General features: G+C 41.8%; 1 protein-coding gene across 1 annotated transcript in view; it reads left to right on the top strand.

Moving 5' to 3' along the window:
* SGIP1 (SH3GL interacting endocytic adaptor 1) overlaps positions 1-6,282 on the top strand; it is a gene marked incomplete at its 5' end in the record, with an annotated part of 99,305 nt that extends 93,023 nt beyond the window's left edge. Inside the window, 5 exons of the mRNA XM_080922129.1 lie at positions 909-1,041; positions 2,535-2,737; positions 3,930-3,994; positions 4,486-4,650; positions 6,205-6,282. Of these exons, the coding sequence (XP_080778255.1) occupies positions 909-1,041; positions 2,535-2,737; positions 3,930-3,994; positions 4,486-4,650; positions 6,205-6,227 (589 nt within the window). The 3' untranslated portion in view covers positions 6,228-6,282. The remainder of the gene's footprint in view (positions 1-908; positions 1,042-2,534; positions 2,738-3,929; positions 3,995-4,485; positions 4,651-6,204) is intronic.
* Between the last annotated feature and the right edge of the window lie 14,682 nt (positions 6,283-20,964).

Raw genomic sequence — 20,964 nt, forward strand, 5'->3', positions numbered from 1 at the left:
AAACTCCAGGACCATCTTGTTTGTGAAGTGAGATTTTTTGTTTTTTTTTGTTTTTTTTTTTTTCAGTTAGATCAGAACTTCACATGCTGCGGGTTCTCCACCCTTGACGGGTCAACAACCCTTTTACAGAAGTCCCCAAGGACCATCAGAAAACACAGATATTTGCATTATGATTTGTAACAGTAGCAAAGTTACAGTTATGAAGTAGCAACAACAATAACGTTTTGGTTGGGGGGGTCGTCACAACAACATGAAAAACTGTCCTAAAAGGGCACAGCATTAGGTGGGTTCAGAACAACTAGTTTAGATGCTCTTGGATGAAATCACGAATGCTGGCAGAGTATCTTAGCGATGTTAGATTTAGCCTTCTTGGGTAGGCCAAATCTTCACGTTTTTCATTTTAAGGAAAGGACTTACTGAGTACACCAGGCTGGCCTCAAACTTGGCAATCCTCTTTCCTCAGTCTACTCAATGACAGAATTCCAAGTGTTCTCCACTGAATCTTTTAGCTGGTTAGTTTCTGAAAACCTCTACTAGTTAAGTCAGTTCAGAGGAAAATCAATCCCCCCCCCCCCCCCCGCCCCTGAAGTTTAGGTAGAAGTAAGATGTGATTCGGGCAGAGCTATTAAGTCTGAATAAAGAAATAGCTGGTTGTCAGTGTGCTGGGTCAATAGACAGGGCCTCACAGGGACGCTTGAGGCACAGCAGTACCTCCCTGTGGGAACTGGGCAGCTTATGGGACACCACACCAAACAGCGCTGTGCCAAAACCACACTGGAGACGCTGTCCTGTGCAGACTGTCAAAGGCAGGTGCAGAAACCAGAGATGGTCTGCCAAGATGATTCTTATGCAGGTTAAGGTGCCGATGAGATGCTGCTCAATTGTTGACTTTCTTTCCATCTTACTAGTGATAATACCCAAAATGATGCCAATACCAAGGAATTCTGGGTAAACATGCCAAATCTGATGACCCACCTAAAGAAAGTCTCTGAACAAAAACCCCAGGCTACATACTACAATGTGGACATGCTCAAATATCAGGTAAGCCTAGCGTATGGTCAGGGCTATCTTGTTTCACATTACAAACTTACATTCTAAAGTACTTAATATTGCATAAAAGCATCGTTTCTTTTACTCTTGCTGAAATGCTGTGGTTCTAGAAACTGAAGCCTTAAGAAACCATGCAAGGACTGGTGAGGAGAATATGAATCATACCCATAAGTACAAAGTGAGGTATTCTATTTTCTTTATCATAGAAACATGACCCAGAAAGAAGTTGAAAATACACATGCATAATTACAATTAATTGTGACTATACTTAATGGGACTGATAAATAGGTCAGAGGTTAAGCTAGGCTAAGGAAAGCACTAATTGCTCTTGCAAAGGACAGAGCTTCAGTTCCAACTCCATAGTGGCCCATAATTCCAGTGCCAGGGAACCCAGGCTATCTTCTGGCCTCAACTGACTCCTGCATGCATGTGGTGCACATAAACTCACATGTGCACACACAAATACACACACATAATAAGTAAATCTATTTTTAATGTCATAAATATTGGTAAGTTAGATCAGCATAATCATGATTAGAGCACAGCATTCTAATAATTTTAATTTTAGATGATTAGGGATAACTAACCTAGAATTTTTTTTCCTAGGATAATAGTTCTAATCCTGTAATAGCTCTAATGAAACTTACACTATGAAATAATGCAGCGATGGAAGAGGCCCTAGGTAAAGGGCTATTGGTGTAGCTGATGGGTGCTGAGGGAATGGGGAGAGGTGAATTCACACTGATGTCACTATCCTAATGCAATATTTTATTATTCAACCTGGCTTTTTTTTTTTTTTTTTTTTTTTGTCTGACCCCCTCACTGTCGGCTCCAACGAGACTGTATAGACTGGTTTTTCCAGGCAGAGAACCGGGGTTTGGGTCCTCTGAACTCAGGGACTCTCAAAGGAATAATGACAATGCCCAGCATCATCTGCCTCACTGGTTTGTCATGAAGGGCTAACATGGCGTATTAACAGTTAACACGCGTTAGGAAGTCAGTTCCTTGCTGTATGTGAGACCTGGTGCTGTTCCTCCTTGGGTCTTCCTGACAGCCTGTGAGCCATGTCGTTTTTATAATTCCCATTTAGCAGATGAGAAAATCATTGAGACTGAATGGGTTTAGTGATAGCAGCAGAACCAGAATTCACACCCAGTCTTGTGGCTGCAGCTTCTAACCAGCATGCTGGTCTACCTTCCAGAGTACAGAAAATGCATTTGTGGACTCTACCATGCCGTAGGGATTTCCACAGCTCACCTTGTGCATTTAATTGTCACAGTTACCTCAAGGACCCAACACTCCCACCTGGATCCCACCAGTCACCTGGGCTCTGCCACCTTTTCCCTGGGACTCTGTTTGTGAACACCAGGAACATTAGTGTGATATTTGGATTTGTAAGCCCAGTGCGGTGGGAGCCAATCGCAGCCTCTGGTTTTAGATTAACAGCTGAGACTTACCCGTTCTCTCTCCTGTCCTTTGGCAAGGTGTCTGCCCAGGGCATTCAGTCCACACCTCTGAACTTGGCGGTGAACTGGCGATGTGAGCCCGGAAGCACTGACCTGCGCATAGACTATAAATACAACACGGATGCCATGACCACCGCAGTGGCCCTAAACAACGTGCAGTTCCTCGTCCCTGTAGACGGAGGAGTGACGAAGCTTCAGGCTGTGCTTCCCCCTGCAGTCTGGTAAAAAGCTTCATGTGCCCCTCCCCCTGCTCTGTCCCCTAAAAGGGACTGCAGACATTTTAGCACCAGGCTCTACTGTGGGAAGAGACCCCAGAAAGCCAGTGCAGGACTTGGTTGGAAACAAGAAACTGCTACAGATCAGTTGAGTGGCAAGGGTTTTAATGGGGGAGTCTGGTGGTTAGATTCCCATGCAAGCACTGAGCAGAGGCTTTCCTCTGATCTCAAGGGAAAGTGAGTGTTACCCAGTGCCCTGCAGAATGCCTGTCCAGGGCCTGGGGAAGGAGAGGAGTTGGCCACTGGGAAAATCAAGTTGGCTTGGCTCCTGACAGTTTGACTCCCCAGATCAGAAAACACTACTGGCCTAACTCCTCCTCAACACACACACACACTGGGGCCCAAGCTGGACCCTTCGCACACTGGGGCCCACGCTGGGTCCTGTATTTGCAGACTTTTTATTCCAGCTACTAGCTAGGGAAACAGCAGACAGGTTCATCAGCCTCCTCAACCTCCCAAACCTGAGCCTCCCTTGGAGCTAGGACATTAACTACAGAAGTCTGGGGGAGACAGTGTTCCACCGAACCACCAAATGGTAGAAAGGGTAGCAGCTGGTGGGGATCTGATGGGCCGAGATGATGCTGAGCGCTGGAATGTAATGGGAGGATATGGATGGCTTCAGTTTCTTCACAAGTACCAGCAAAATGTAGAATACTTCTTTAAAACTAATGTGGGGGCTGGAGAGGTGGCTCAGTGGTTGAGAGCACTGGCTGCCCTTCCAGAGGTCCTGAGTTCAATTCCCAACAACCACATAATGGCTCACAACCATCTGTGATGGGAGCTCATGCTCTCTTCAGGCATACATGCAAACAGAGCGTTCGTATACATTAATAAATAAATGTTTAATAAAATGAAACAAATGTGAGCTAGCATGAGCCAGTACTGCCAGTGAAAGTTACCTGAACCCCACAATTAACAACTTCTATTTTCTAGGTAGATGTGTTCTAAGGACTGTATTACCCTCTATTTATCTTGCATTGCTCTGGCTCCTTAGAATAAGGAAAAGGAGGAACATTTATGCATGGAGGGGTGCAAACATAGGCAGGCAGAGCCCATTTTAATTTAGCACTGTCTGGAAACGTGGCATCTACTGAACAAATTCTTTGTGTATGAAAAAAGCCCTTTGTTTTATTTTTAGGAATGCTGAACAGCAAAGAATACTATGGAAGATTCCTGATATCTCCCAGAAGTCAGAAAATGGAGGTAATGTAACGACAGACCTAAATCTGAGATAACTTATAGGTATTGGCCAACTGTGAACCCAAAGCCACATGGCCGTAGAAGCAAGCAGAATGAGCAATGTTTGTCAGCCTTTCTTTACTTACTAACATCTATCTAAGCAGCTGGCTTTCAGTGGACCTTCCTTGTTCCTTTCCCACCAAGCCCTCAAGTCACGTAGACCATGGCATGTGCCCATCCTGTGTCATGTCCCATGTGGGTGTCTCTTCTATTTCCCTTTGATGTTAATCATTGGCTGGAAAGGATGTAGCCATCCTTGTGGCATGCCGCAAATTTTGAAGTATGTTCTCTGACCGATTGCTCACAGTACTTAAGGATGCTTTACGCCCCATCATTTTGGAAATGAGGAATACGCTGCTGCCTAGGCTACCCAGTTTTGCCTGGTTCACCTTAAGTGCAGTTTCAGAGTTACGTGCTGCCGACTGCTGCCTGGCAATGATGCTCTTCTCTTAAAGGCGTAGGCTCTCTACTGGCAAGATTTCAGTTATCCGAAGGCCCCAGCAAACCTTCCCCGTTGGTTGTACAGTTCACCAGTGAAGGAAGCACTCTCTCTGGCTGTGACATTGAGCTTGTTGGAGCAGGCTACCGGTTTTCACTCATTAAGAAGAGGTTTGCTGCAGGTAAGTGGGTAGCTCTCCTCAGATTCTGCCTCTCGAAGCCCCCATCCCCACAGCCCACCAGAAAACAAACTAATAACTGATTCAAGTACAGATGAACTGGCGATCACAACACGAAGGCTCTGGCTGCTTGTCCTGGCCCTGTTTCTTATGTTGGGCTGTGGCTCTGGCTGCTTGTGCTGGCCCTGTTTCTTAAGTTGGGCCGAGTCATCGAGCCCACCTGGCCCGTTCTGTATATGAAAGTCAGTGGGATAGGTCCCGTCACTGTACAGCCAAACAAGATTGACAGACTAGGATCTGACTGGAAAATACATTTTTGAAACAGGACAGAAAGCATAAAAATGTGTGTCGTGACTAAGGCATGGGACAATTCAATTCCTAGGAAGGTTCTTGTTTTTTTTTCCACCAACCTAACTTTCTGATTTAGAATTGTCAGGTTAAGCTAAGGCCTAAGAAGATCTTTTTTTTTTTTTTTTCACTTTAAAAGCAACCTTTAATGTGTTGTGAAACTGCCCATCAAGTTAAAGGAGCTTGCAACATGAGCCTGGAAACATGGGTTAGGTCCTGATGTGTAAGGAGAGAACCAACTTGAAACAGTTGTCCTCTGACCTCCACACATGTGCTGCCTCATACATTCTCACACATGCATCAAGCATACATATACTATAATAATTTTTTAAAAACAAGAATATGTGTAGTTTTGAGCTGGTGAAGTAAACAAAGGTGTTTGCCACCAAGTCTGAGAACCTGAATTTGTCTCCTTGAAAGTCGAGATGATGGAAGAAAAAAAATCTAACTCCCACAAGTTGTCCTCTAGGTCCCACATAAATACCGAAGTAGACCCCCCCTCTCTGTAGATAGATAGATAGATAGATAGATAGATAGATAGATAGATAGATGATAGATAGATAGATAGATGATAGATACATAGATGATACATACATACATACATACATACATAGATACATAGATAGATACATACATAGATACATAGATAGATAGATAGATAGATAGATAGATAGATAGATAGATAGATAAATATCCAGTCTACAGATATGAACTGTTTGCCCAGTTCTGGTATCGCACAGACAATACAGTTTTGTGGAGGGCGGGACTTCTCTGGTAATAAAGTGACTATTCTTGTCAGTGGCTTTCACAGGTAAACCTAGAGCCTTACACATGCAAAGCAAACATGTGTACCACTCCCTTCCTTCCCCCTCTTCTGGGTCCTGGTTCCTAAGCCTACTGTTGTGGTGTAATTAATTATTAATTATATCCCTTTCATTCTCGAATGAACTAAGTCCAAAATGAACATGAACAGCTTCTCATATTCAGGGACAAATCCCTGACCCACCTGGGCAGGATTCCAAATGCTCGGCAAACTGTCTACAGAAGTAGAAATGGTGCCTATGATAGGGAGAACTAAGAAACCTCACTACTTCATAGTAGCGTGGCACTCCGAGCATTCAGGGTTTGGTTCCGAGGGGCAGAGCAGGAGCAATATATCATCCAGTGAGCTTATAGATGACATATTGATGTGTGATTTTTGTTTTGCAGGAAAATACTTGGCAGATAATTAATAAAAAGTCATGCAAGGATTTGGAAGATCCATGCCCCGGAGAACTGTTGTTTGAGAGACATGTTTTAATCTGGTTTGATGAAAACAAACCAATGTCTGTACCTGGGATCTGTTAGCTGGAAGGTCCTGGCTTTCAGCAGTGACTTCCCGCACCCAGGACTATGATGATCAGTTCTACAGTATTTACTTATAGGTGTAATATTTGTTAATGGTTTTAAAATGTAATTATTGTATTTGTAAACTGTACCTTCATTCCAGTAAGGCAGTTAGACACTTGGGTTTTAGCATTTTCCATTCCTGAAACGGTTGTAATTTAAACTGTGGTATGTAAATTTAATAGTAGTCCTATTGAATGGCACAATGCTTACAGAGATACAGTGCATTTTGTCGATATATAAAAATTAAAGATAATGTTGATAGTTCTCATAAAGGGGGTGCCACACATCAAGAACCTTAAATGGAACCAGAAACAAAACACCCAACTTATGTCCCTTCTCTCTTTACTACATTTCCCTCTAGTGCTAAAGAAAACTTCTAGCTTCAGTTTAGTGAGTTAAATTCAGAAACTATTTCAGAAAAAAAATTCTAAAGTTACAGCATATTCAAAGAGAAACATTAATTACCAGTTTTTAAAGAGCTTTTTTTTCAAACCGCAAATTTCATAAAAAAGGAAACTGTGTAAACAGGGCCTCTTATTTTTATAACTTGTGTAAAAAGGGGAAAGCAATTCATATTTAAAGTTTAAGTATATTAAATTATATCTGAGAGTGCAGAGGATGTTGAAACCTTACCTGACCCCAAGTCCCTTCTCTGCAGTTTAGCAAATGTGGAGATTGCTAAGTCATCAGATGAAAGCCAACATGATTTTTAAAGTCTCAAGACTTTCTGTAGCTGAACTGGAAAAACTGAAGCACAGTTGCTAGAAGCAGAGGGGCCTCCCGCGCCCAGCATCCAGGGGTGGGCACCTTGTTTCTTCTTTCCTCCCAAGACTCAAAACACAGAGACGCACGAAGGGAAAAAAATAGTTCCCTGTTCCATCCAAAAGAAGAAGTTTTAACTTATTTACATCTTTGGGAAAGGAAGAAACACGCTTTGTTATTATTTATTAAATTCACCTTGTTGTCCTATGAATATTTGGGGGACGCTTTTAAGATTCATCGTACACAACTGTGAATCTTCGCCATTCTTGGGGAATTGAAAGCAGAGTCAGGGCAGTGGCCTTGAATGTCAGTACACGCCACAGATCTAGGACAGGGAGTCTGCCCCACCGGACAGGAATCAGAGCAGTATCATGTGAGGCATAAAGACTGAGTCTTCCAGTAAACCACAAGTTGTTTTAAACAGAAAACAGTTCCTGCTCGGGGCTCTCCTCTTAAACAACTCCACCGGAGTTGGGGTGTGTAGCATTTGCTGCTGAATCTTATTTTGTATCCACTCAAAAGGAGTCATCAGCTCCTTTCAATGTTAGAATTAAATTGAAAAATTGTTCTAAGTCTTAACTTCAACAGTGAGATTGTGGTTGGCAATTGTTTCTAGTGAGCTCTGTAGATTTATCTGTGTTCTATTTGACCAATGCTTGCTATCAAAAGAATGTCCAAGATCATCCAGTTTTACCTGCAAACAATTCATCTATTTAAAACAGGCTCTTGCCTAATTCCCCAAAGCAGCTTGGCTTTGAAGGTTTTTTGGGTTTTTTTTTTTTTTTTTTTTTTTTTGTTTTATTTTTTTTTTTTTTGAACAAACTAATTTGTTCACAAAAAGTTTGGCTTTGAGACCAAAACAGAGAAATAAAATGTAAAATTTCATCCTAATGGAACATGTGGAAGTGAAAAAAACGTAAGCCAATGGAGAGTAAGAATCACAAAAATGAAGTTTATCTAGAATGTGATTATACAATGTTTTTAAGTAGTCTATTCATGGAAAAAATATTGAATATTAACACAAAGCATATTAAAATATGTAAATATTACGGTTTCTCATGTCTTTCTCTTTATATCTTATTTTATGAAGTTTTAGAATGAATTGGTCATTAAATACACAGTGTTTCTTTCCAAAGAATAATGTTGTTGATATTGTAAAAAATGTAATTAAAAATAGAGATTTGAGTAGGCTCTAACCTTATTCAAATGTTTCCGGGAACAAAATTGAAAACTCTGAAGAAAGCTTGTAATCCCTTAATTGATTCTTGTGAAATGAAATGGCAACTGGTGATCTCAAAACTATTACTTGACTATCGAGAGCTTCGGTGGGGGAAGGAATGGCTGCTTCCAGTTCAGGTCAAATAACAAGAGATGCTCATATCAGAGGCAGAGCTGTCCATGATGTTTGGTTTTTAAGCTTGTACACTTTCATCTCCTGGGAAAAGCTCTGTGTGCAGAACTGCGGGATAAAAAGTCATGTTCTGAGACGTGGTCCAAGACTAGGAAGGCCAGGTCTCCGTTAGCAATGTCTATGGGGTCAGGTTCCCTTTTGTCCAAATAAAATGGGTTAGCTCATAGCCAGATGGCTTGCAGGACAGTAAGCTAAATTAAGACGAAGTTCTAGTTAGTCAGAGAGCTATTTCCTAAACACTCTGACATTAAAACTGGCAGAAAGTGTAAATGTTTTATTTTGGTAACATAAAAAGTATGTTTTCCTCGTCAAATAAATCCCATATTTTTATGAAAGTTTCAAAAATAAAATCTTGTTTAAATTAGTCTCAATTCTATCACAATTGGGAACTTGCAATTACTAATTTAAAACTCTGTTAGATACACCTACAGCTAAAATGGCAACTCCCTATACGCTCTTTGGGATGTAGCTTCCCTCTAAAGACTGTTAGTGTGCTAGTGAAGACTGGAAAGTCAAAGAGCAGATGCTTGTGCTCTTTTTTGGCTTCTATGCCTCTCCTCCGTCTCAGTCTGCAAAGTGTCATAGCCATGGCTCTTAATCCTTAATTCTTCTCTCAAGGGAAGCCACTCTGCCTTTGCTCTGCTGATGCCTGCTGAGATGTGCCCCTGTCTTCTCACCTTCGTGAGAAGGGATCCATGGGTAGTTTTCAAGCTTTTCTTAATGGGTCTTCTATTTTTCTTTTCTGGTAAGATTGTGTCCAGAATCCTATAAAACAGAATGTTGCCAAGCAGAGAAGGGACTTCTACAGACACTGAAACATAGTATCACAGTAGGTAAATGATTACAAAGTATCTTCCAACTCAGAACTGGCAGTTCCATTTAAGCCAGATGAACGACTTTTTTTTTTTTTTTTTTTTTTTTTTTTTTTTTTTTTGAATCTATAAGAACATGGGTAATGACAGTAGTTAGCTGCTACTCAAGAAAAACGGCCATGCAGTGAGTGTCCCTGGGCTGCCAGTCACTGTAGTTGTAGTTATCACTTCCTTCAACCTGGAACTCCAAAATGGCAAAAAGAAAAAAAGATTAAAAAAGAAAAAAAAGGCTTTTCAGCCTTTATTTTTCTGGTGATGATATTGAGACTTGGGTTGATTAATTTTCCCCAAAGTGACATCACAATAGAATGAAAGTACCTTACTGTTTCATTTGGTTCATTTTGGCAAAATAATAAAATTGAATGTCAAGATAAATAGCACTTTGAAAAGTTTGCATTGAAAGTATTAAAGATGGACCTGATGAGATATTTTAAAAGAACGACGTCTCTTCAATAATGAATGTGATACCCTTTGTTTCCAAACAATCATAGTAGAGTAATGGTTTAAATTGAGGCACCATGGGGCTGGAGAGATCGCTCAGTGGTTAAGAGCACTGAATGTTCTTCCAAAGGTCCTGAGTTCAAATCCCAGCAACCACATGGTGGCTCACAACTATCTGTAATGAGATCTGATGCCTTCTTCTGGTGTGTCTGAAGACAGCTCCAGTATACTTATAATAAATAAATAAATAAATAAATAAATAAATAAATAAATAAATAATTTTTTTAAAAATTGAGGTACAGCATTATATGTTCAGAACCTAGACAGATTGCAGTGAGTACCAGCCAGTCTTAACCAATCTCTGTTATAGGACTTGGGATTCTGTACCTTGGTAAGTGCCCAAGAGCCACCATGGCCCTTCATAGTCCCCTAGGACCCTTTTTACTGTTCACATTCTAGTTGACTTAAATATTTAATTTCTAAGGTAAATGCCATTTTTCTGATATTTTTCTCCCAATTCAGTCTAATTAATAATTGCTCCTTACTTGCAAGGGATATTCTTGAACAGAAAGCCTGGGAACTGACTTTATTTTGTAAACTCTTGGCTTTATAAACATAGGTTAGCCTCATTCTGAAAAAAAAAATTACCAATTTTTGCTTTGTTTCGCCTTTTCTCAAACCAATTACAAGTGTCAATAAAGGTTGGATGATAGTAAAACACGCAAATATCCACTGAGGAGAGAGATTAGAGGGGGGAAGAGAGAGAGAGAGAGAGATTTCTCTTCCCCCAAAGAGAACACATTTTTCAAAATCCCGGTCAAATGTATTTATTTTTGTCATGTTAGTTTTTCTGTTGAGCAATTTCTAAAACCTAAAATCAAGGCTTTTGGCAACATCAACAAGGGCTCAGAATATAACTTAGAAACTTAATATATGTAAATATGATGTTCTCATGATACCCCTTGTGGTGTTCGCCTTAACCAACAAGCCAAATTGTTGGTATAAATAACTAAATCAAGTCAAGTGACACTGATTAAGGCAACTCTTATAGTAAACCTCTCTACCATGCTCACTATCTGAATCTATCTCTGAGCTTTGTTGGGCTTTCCCTCTTCCCCTTATCTTTTTGTTTGTTTTATGTTGGTTTCGTTTCTTTGTTTCGCATACAACGTAGAACACCATTCTCTCACTTCCAAATTAAACATGGCTTCTCTCATGTTTCCATGTTAATCCACACAATGAGGAGGAGGGATGAGAACAGACTGCATTCTTTATATCTCCAAATATTAAAAAGAAACAAACAGAAAGCACTGTCCTTTCTCCCCCATCACTGCTCTGGGGCTATACAATCTACAGTAAGCTAGAGCCACATTGTTAGTGTCCAGCTGAAATACGGTTCCTTCTTCAAAGACTGTCAACTTTTAGGACTTAAGATGGCCTTTTTGACTGGACCCATGTTTTTTTTTTCCCTTCCTTTATTTATTTAATCCACATCTGGGAGATTCAGACAAATAGTTCCAATGCATAATTTGTTTCTCTATGTCTGTGTTCTTAGCTGTTCTTTATCAGAAACCCCTTTGAACAAAAACAGGTTCAAAATTAGGGGAGTTTGCTGAAAATTAAAAGCTAATCAGAGTACAGGGCCTTTAAAATATAAAAACACTGTTAAAAGCTGAAACAATATGAAAAACATAGTTGTTGTCTTGAAAGTAAGATCTTGTGGACCCATGTTTAATTTCGGCTTTTTATCCTAAATGGGTAATGTCGGAGGGAAAAAAAGGCAGATTGTGGACATGGGTATGATTTATTCTCTAGACTGAACTTCTGATTTCCTTCCTTTATTCCCAAAGTGCATTTACCTGTGCTAAATGCATCTTCAGCCTCATAAGAAAAAGAGATCTCAGTACAAAGCCATTGCGGATTAGAGTGATCATTAGTGCTGTTTTAAAGAAAGAGAAGTATGGTATATTTGAACCACATCAGTATTTTTCAAATCCTGTTTGGTATCTTAGCACAAGCAAGCGTTCATTATGTGCTGAGACACGTGGTCCTGGCAGTTGACTCTCCAGCTGTGAGCATTAAGTTTCACAGTCTTCATGAAACTCAGAAGTTTCAGAAGTTCATAGTGTCAAAGGATATTTTTAAGTATAAGAAAAATGCCTTGAAAAACTTTAGGAAACTTTCCTTCTGATTCTCACCTCCATTGAAGGATATGTACATCAAATTGGATAAGAAAGAGGAGTTGGCTAAGGTAATTGTAGCTTTAAGGGACCTTTGCCCATTGGAAGTTAAGTTGTTTTCTGAACTCACTAGCATCTTTCAGTGACTTTTAATTGTATTTTCTAAAGAACTCTTAACCCAGCATAGAAAGTGTTTCAATTTTTTAAAGATCTGAATCTACAATCTTTAGTCCCTGTTTGTTGAAAAGGTTCCAAATCCTTGGAGTAATTAACACTAGTGAAGAATCTTTAGTGATATTTGACTGAACAACTTCAAGAAACCAAATCTGTTACAGTCATGCTGATTATTTTTACATAATGTTTGGGATTCTAAGAAAACATTTTAGCTAAGGCCAAATGCAGTGGCAGTATTTTGTCAGCATAGAGCCAGGGGATGAATCCTGAGGGTCAGGGTTTGTTTTGTTTTGTTTTTTACTTCAAAAGAATTATTTTTTACATAACAACAATTTTACAACCTTACTTTATTTAAATTGTAGCTGACAGAAATGACATTTACGTTTCCTGAATGTTTTAATTCAACCTTTAATCCACTCAGAGTCTGAGTTATTATTACCTGATAGACAACTGTTACCTGCTACCCACAAACTTTCTGCTTCCTAGACTAAACATACCGCGCGTACATTTCACCTGACGCAGGCAATTCCATTACCTTATTGGCGTCTTTTCTGGCAAAATGAATGTTGAATCTCATTTATTCATCATCACCTTATGCTATTTAAAATAATAAACCAAGCGACTCTCTCAGAAGATCCAATACGTGGTATTTTTCTTTAGAAGTTGCTAGGATGACACTTCTTAAGACTGTGTTGATTCCAAGGTTGGTGTTTAATTACCGCTTTTTTAAAAGGAATACGCATGGAAGTGATTGGTGCCTCTCCCTCTATCTTCCTACCCGTTCCATCCTCCTCATCCTTCTCCCACCCACCCCACCCACTGGGCCCCTTATCTCAGTCAAAGGGAACTAGAGAATCGCTGTTGAATAATTATTTTGGAAGCCAGCGGTGGAGTGACGCTCTAGCCCCTCCTACCAGCAAAGCAGGAGTTTCCAGGGCTGATATTAGGCTGTTTAAACACTACTGTGTTTCAAGTGAAAAGTTTTCTCATTAATTTTTTTCCCCTTGTATAGGGCAAAACCTTTCTGAATGCAGGGACCAGTTTAAATCGTCATTTCCCACCAAGTGGCAGTGGAAGCCACTGGGGGTTTACTGTTAACAGTAAGAAACTAGGAAAGGCATCACAGAGACATTTTGCTGTGTTTCTAACTTACAGTTATGCAATCCATCCAGTCAGTGAAGAAGATGTTTATCAGTGGGTACTATGACTTGGTTGTGAATGGCCTTTATTTCAAATTATCGGTGATAATAACGTAGCAAAAGTCCACTGGCTCTCCTTATAACCCTGTACTGTGTATACCATCGAACAAGACATCTTGGGCATCAACGGTTCACAGAAGAAACTGTGTGTTCAAATACTCAAGTATATTCTAAAGTTAGTCAAAAGCCAATGCCTTGCCGTTCTTCCTTCCTGCCCACGTGTGACTAACTGCCTCGTCTGCCGTACAACTTCCTGCTTCCTGTGAGCTCAACCCAGCAAAGCTGCAGGGGCTTGCTCCCTCTGACAAGCTGTGGGCTCTCTGCTGAGCAAGCAGGACAGGACTGTGACTGAACCTGCTGAAGATAATAATCAGGACACCATCTTCACGTCACTCGCTTTATGAGTTAGCAAAAGTGTGGATTTCACTTTTTTTTTGTAACTCGTGATTTTTATAAATGTTCTTGCCTTCATAATCCTTCCGGTCACCTGCCTCACTAAATCTTTAATATGCAATTACTCTTCATGGCCCATTGACGCAAATAGGGTTCCCATTTGAAAATGCAGTTTAATGTAAGTTGTTATTGAAATGTGATTTTTTTTCCTGGAAAATAAATGAAAAAATGTGAAAATAAACTGAGCTGTGAACCTTTTATTTCTTGGATCTTAAATTTTTACCTCCATTTCTGGAAAATGAAATGCCATAATTAGGGAAAGAGTGGTAGACCCAAGGACTGGCAAGGGCACAAGATGTCAAGTGGGAGGAATTCAATTCCATGCTTTGACTAGAGACCCGAACATGTTACATCCCAGTTCTCAATGTCCTCATAAAAACAAAGTAAAATGAGTAAGGGAGGGAGGCTGGAGAGAGGGCTTAGCGATTAACAGCACTACCTGGTTTTCCAAAGGACCCAGGTTCAATTCTCAGCACACACGTGGCAGCTCACAACTCTCTGTAATCCCAGTTCCAGGGGATTTGACACCCTCACAGAAACATTTCTGCAGGCAGAAAACCAATGTATGTAAAATAAAAATAAATAAGTCATGAAAAACATTTTAAAATGAATAACGGGTCTCTGCAACACCGGGCCTTTTAAGTTTAAAGGCGGGAGCAGCTACTGGTCTCTGAACAGATACCTACCGAGTTGGTAATACTCAACGGGCAATTCTTTCCTGCTTTTATCTTTGTGTAAACAGGGATCAGGATAGGTTTGAGTGCTCTTTAAACACTTCGCTGGAGTCCGGATGCTAATTACCGTCCTGGCTCCTGCTGACCAAGAGAACTTTTGTCAAGAGCCCAGCTGTAGGCTGTGTGCTGTGGCCAGCGTCTGTCCACTACAGAAGGAAGGGTTGAAGATGAGCCCTCAATCCTAAATACATCACACAAAGCTTCTAAAGCTTCAGTAGTCTGGAGTCCACGGAGGACTTGAAGGAGAGCAGCCCGCTTCTCTAACCGCAGAGTTTAAAATCCTGTGCTCCTGTGCGGCCGGTGCATCATTTAATGTCGTAGTTCTCTGTGCGCTAGTTCTGTAAGGATGGCAACTGAGGCCGAGGCACTGCATCTGTCAGCAGCAGGGGGGAGGGGAGGGTAAAGGGGCGATGGGCAGCTTCTACATCTCGCTAGTCCTGGGAAATTTGCATGTTTCCCGCTGGCGTCCCTGAAGTCCGCAGGGCTGGGGACAGGATGAGGGGGCTCTGGGGGCGCATCTTCACAGTTTACATCGTGGCAATGTGGCAGCAGGACTGGGAAGGTCCCAGAAGACAAAGATGATGGGATATCTATAGCGGCTCAGAGGTCCACCGAGCAGGGGAGGGGCGGCCCTAGCAGTGTTTGAGAAGGTTACCCTGGAGACAGCCTGGGTGCCCAGGGGACTGCTCAACCAAGAGACAGCAACCGGTCTTCTGTCTGCTCTGCTGAGGACGATCCCAGGTACGCACAGCAGGTGCTTGGGGACAGAGGGTCCAAGAAAGAAGGCTGGAGAGGGAGCAGTCTATGTGGGGAAAAGGCGATCTCTGCATCCAGTTCCCCCAAAAACAGAAAATGTGGTCCCAAGTCTGGTCTTCAAAGGATGATGCTCAACTCCTCTGGCGAGCGCTGGTCGCCAGCGTTCTTTGCTCTTCGGTGCACATCTGGGGACCTCTGAATTCCATCTGGGGTCTCTCTCTCTAGGGAGGATTGTCAGCAGAGTTGGGACTAGCTAATTGTGGGGAGTTGACCAGCGTGGGAGGCACCCTCACACTAGAAATGCAGCTCTTATTTCTTCTGGAGGGAAGACTCGGTCGAGGCAAGCTTTAAATAGCCAACTATTACCAAAGGGGTCAGGCGGGTGCAATGGACAGTTCCTAGTGGAATTTAAAATGTATAAATATTTATGAGATCGATAGCATATTCATGATGTAAGGCGACTACTTGTTTCAACTTATAGTAATCCTGACCTCCTTTTTAGGGAATTTCTTCCTTTGGTTTCTAGAAAGGACCCCAAAGAGGGCCAAAGCCACAAAACAAGGCCATGGTCTTATGGTGTGGACACACTTCATTATTGCACCCGTGTAGGTCCATACACTGGTGCTTGAGCTTTTTGATGGGGAAATGGTAACTCTAACCATCAGGAGACTCTGCTATCAAAATGCAACTGTAGTTCTATTAGTTAATAGACCTCTGGTTCCCTTCTGAGGCTGTTTTAGGCCCATGATTCACCCGTTAAGATTTTTTTAAACTGAAGTTTCACAATGAAGGATGGGGCCAGGTTTTACAAGACTGGTGGCCTCCACAAATGAGAAACGGGTCCCAGCTCTCTGTAGAACTGGGAACTCCCAGGGTTTCCTCTCCAGAGTGTCTACTGTACTCAAGCACAAATGCTCACACCACATTGCCTACCACAGCCACGACAGCCAAATATTAACTCGGGAGCTTAAAACAAATTAGACTCAGAGCAAAAATAAAAATGTTGACTTGCAGTGCAGAACAGCATCTTTCTAGGGTTGCCAATCTTTCCAGAGTGACTTTCTCCCACACCATTGGTTAAGCATTTGGGCTGCAAATTAATGTCCACTTGTGTAAATGAGGTACACTATTAAATAGAAATTTTCCTAGTTTTGGTTGTATTGGCACAACGAAATAACTACTTACACTACACACTATTGCTCTCCAGAAATGTCAGCCCCCATTCAAAAAGGTCATGCAAGCAGCTGAGTCCTCTACCTACTATGAAATTTAACTACAAAAACTAAAAGATTTTCTCTTTTTTTCTCTTTTTGCAACATTATTTTTTTTCTATAGTGTGTGATGTTTAAAGATAAACTGTTTCCGGCAGTGAAGAAAAGGGAAAGCATGTGTTCCCCAGATCACGAGTTCCGACAGAAGGAAGGTCACTGGCGCGTCAAGCAGTGAGTACCTGGATGCCTATTGCCTGGAACTATGATCAATGTTTGCCGAGAGCCAAAACATCTTCCTAGGAGTGGAACGAGGTAGAAATGGGCAAACATGGTGCTCCATTGGTCTTTGGAGCCATAGTTAAGATGAGAGAAGGGGCTAATATTGATGCTAGAAGCATGTTTAGTGCTTTCAAAACCACCTATTACCATGCGGAAAACACCTGTACCCCCTAACCAACCACCCTCACAAGTCCCCTAAATTCTTCTCAATATGGTAAAACTGCATAGTTTACATTTTGTAATCAGCATTACCTATTTCATACAAATTTTTGGACTATATCTTCAGTCTTTGTCCATATCCTCTTAAAAGGCTGTATATTTTATGAATGTGTAACCAGGGTCAGTTAATTGGCCTCAAACTATTATATTTTTAATTTGTTTTGATTCTTTTCTTCTTTTTTTCATTGTATAATAATTCCCTACTTGGTTCTAACTTGGTTAGTGGGCCAAAGGATCGTGACTGCGTTTTTGGCCCTTGCTACATGTGGCATCTGCACATGTAATGGATCCCCCTTTAACACTGCCACGACATTCCACCCTGACCAGGACTGCTGAGGAGATGAAAGAGATGGCCGGCATAGCAGTCAATCAACTTCCACAACAGATGGATTTGAGGACACTCCGCATTAATGCCATGGCTAGGAAGCAGGAGCTAGTATGCTTTGCCCAACAGACCAAGGTTAAATAGGGTTATGAAAGCCAAATGTTTTTCTTATCAGAGAGATTTGACCAGTGCCCCTGCTCATCTACAATTCCACCTTCGGTCCCACAGGTTTGTAGACTGCCAACACCGAGTATACCAGAACAGAAACCCACTCCAGGTCAGATGAAGGATGCTACAGTGATTAATTCCCGCTTCTCAGCCTCAGCCATTCTGGCTTCTTCTTAAACTACTACAAGGTTTCTCTCATGCACTCTCTCTGTCTTTTGAGGCTGGGGGATTGGCGATTAAACCCAGAGCCTCTTGCACATCCTACCACTGGGCTACACCCCAGCCTCCTTCTATGTTTTAGTTTGAGACATGGCTGCTAACTTGTCCCGACTGGACTTGGGCTCAATCTGTTCTACCAACAGGCTTTAAATTTCCCCATCACTACTTCATCACTATAGGCCCTGTCACCACGGCAACCACATTTTTAAAATATATCTTTAAAAATGATTACCTAAATGCAGCTTACTTGTTTATCAAAACCAGTTAGGTAAAAATTTGATAGAAGGGCCCCATGGTTTTTAAAAAAAGAAAAAAAGTGCCAAAGTAATATCCCTACTTTTATTGACTTCTTCCTGAACATTGTAAAAAGTCATTTGAAATTAGGGTGTGGTCGAACTTAAAGAACTAGCTTTGTTGCGGTGTATTTATTTGTGTGGGAGGGGAGAGGAGGAGGGCTCATGGGCCAGGTCCAGCATGTGTGTGGCAGTCAAGGTCAGCTTTCAGGATGCGGTTCTCTACTTCCACCATGAAGGTTTAAGCATCAGGTCGTCAGACTTGTCAGTAACTGTCTTTAACTGCTGAGCCATCTCGTAGCCCTGCTTTGTTCTTTTCGAACCTCAATTTTCACAGTATTGGTGACTCTCCTTCATGTACATCTTCAGTTGGTAGAAAACTTATGAAATATTAGTGTCTCTCATATGGAGACGTGATTTGATGTTAACAATGTGTCTGGAAATGATGCATCTTTTTCTCGAAAATTGATTCAAAGCCCTTTTTTCAAAAGCTAAATGTCAGCATTATGAGTCATCTCCTGAAGGGCACTCAAGACCTGAAAATCATCTCCTTTACCCCTCCCCCCACCACACACACACACACACACACACACACACACACAGTGATCCTGCTAGATCATCTCATTCTTATTGTTTTACTGTGGAATAGCTAAGACTTCCGGGTCAAGTAACTTGTTACAATGGCAAAAAATACAGTCCCAAATTCAGAGTGGCTCTGGGGGCCCCCCCGATGCTGCTCCTGTCCTTCCAGTCCTGTGAACATGCTGCCCCTGGCCATACCCTCTCTCCCTCGGTGCTCTGTCTGGCCCCAGCCACTGCCGGAACCCCACTCCTTGTATGAAATGCTCTTCTTTCTTCTGCTCTCCTTCCTTTTCCTTCCCACCTCTTCAGGAAGCTAAGTTCCCATCCTTGACCACACCGACCTGTAAACTGAGAAGGAGCTTTTTCTGTCTGTCTGCTCCTCTCTTTCTTCATAGACCCATATGCGGTGGAGTTGTTGTTGTTGTTGCTGTTGTCGTTGATGCTGTTTTAGTTTCATTTTGTTTTGTTTTCATGTCTAGCTCTGTTGATACACTGAAACCCCACTTGTCTTTGTAGCAGTAGACACAATGAGAAGGAAAGAAAAAAAAAAGAGTGCAAGTAGATCTACTTGGGGTGTGTCACAAAATTCAGCATGGATTTGTTCTTTTGTCTTGATTTTTATGACTTCAGTTCTCTGAATTGTGACTAATGGCTATCTTTCATCCTGGGCATAATGTGTGAATGCCTCCTGTGTCATGAAATCAAGCATATATTTAGTGTTACCACTGCCACCTGTTTTCAGAACTGGATCTTTTTTGCTCAAGTTATACTTTATAATACATTTTTATGTATTATTAAAGAAAAAGGAAGTATCACTTTGCAGTCATGTCTTTGCTGCCCAGGCTGGTCATAAAGTCATGATCAAAGCTATTTGAGTAGCTTGGATCAAGAAGGGCCCCGCTGCACCCAGTAGCAAAATAAAATATTTTAAGCCAGGCCCCTTATTCCAACAAGCTAAAACACATGACTTTCCACTCTCGGTTTTCATCCACCCCGCTGGGAAATCTGAGCTTGACTTTTCACTCAAACAATTTATTAGGAGAGAAGTGGTAACATTTGTTGCACCTTTAGCATCAGCCTCATCTCTGCTTCCAGGGAGCTTTGAAAACCTGGGGCTGTCAAGCCATGGCCAAGCACCAAGTCTAGTCTGAAATGTGGCTGGGTACGGTTTCCCAGCTGGGCGGGGTTCGTACACAGCTGAAAACAAAATTTAAAAGGGTGCAGTTTGTGTCATGCAAATATTGATAGAAATTCAGATTCCACTGTCCATAAATACAGATGTTAGAGCATGGGAGGCCTGCACAATGCAATACCTCTGGCAGCTTTGTGAGCACAGCAGCAGCCATGTCTCCCCACAGCAACAACAGAAAGCAAAAGGAAGTCCCACCATGTGACCTCTTCCAGAAATGTTTGTCAACGTCTTCTCCGCTAAATGGGTGCGGGTGCCATCCCCAGTTCCAAATAAACAAACAGCAGCTCAAGTAGGTTGAGACACTAAAACCACCGAGTTAGCAAATAGACGGAGTCTCTTATTAGCTGCAGATTTTCATTGCTCAGAAAGCGGCATCGCATGGGCGCTGTGAGTCTTCACCGAGACCTTGTGTTTCCCACTTGTGAGTCCAGGCAGGGATTCACGCCGATGACAAACAGAAGCCACGGAGTCGAGTCACTTTCTCCAGTTAATGCAGCAAGCTAGTTGCGCAAAGCCAGTAGTTCTACTGTGGGTTTGGGAGAAGGCTGAAGACCAAACAGCCTTTCTTTTGCCTCTAAACCAAAGTTCTTATGATACCACAGAACTAAAGCTGTGTGTGGACCCCACCATTCCTCACAGGAAGCAGCCAACGCAGCAGGTCAGCCACACTATGCTGACTTCCCTCTGTCATTTACTCAGGACACAGTGAGCTTTTTGTCCTTGTCAGCTATTGTCCCACACATTAGGTATACAAAAGTACCAAAGGGATCTAGAGATGGTTGTGGTCCCAGCAAACAGAGCTGCTTGGGAACTCCTTCATAGTCTTCTGGGTATTTCAGCGAATGACCAAATTGAAAAGCACCACCCTCGTGAACTTTGTGCAAACCTGCTCAGGTTAACAAGTAAATAAATAAATTTACATTGACTAATTTATTCTAGAATTCCAAGCTGTGCCCTATCAGAAGTTAGGTCAGGCTACCCTTCCTTTTTTCGGGTCCCTGACAGGAAAGGCTAACAACAGAAGACCAGATAGATAGCATGTATCACAGAACCATCTGCAATGAACTGAGATGTGGCTTAGCCCCAGAGAGAGAGACCAAGAGAAGATAA

This window comes from Micromys minutus, assembly GCF_963924665.1.
Source record: "Micromys minutus genome assembly, chromosome: 9".
In the NCBI taxonomy this organism is placed as follows: Eukaryota; Metazoa; Chordata; class Mammalia; order Rodentia; family Muridae; genus Micromys; species Micromys minutus.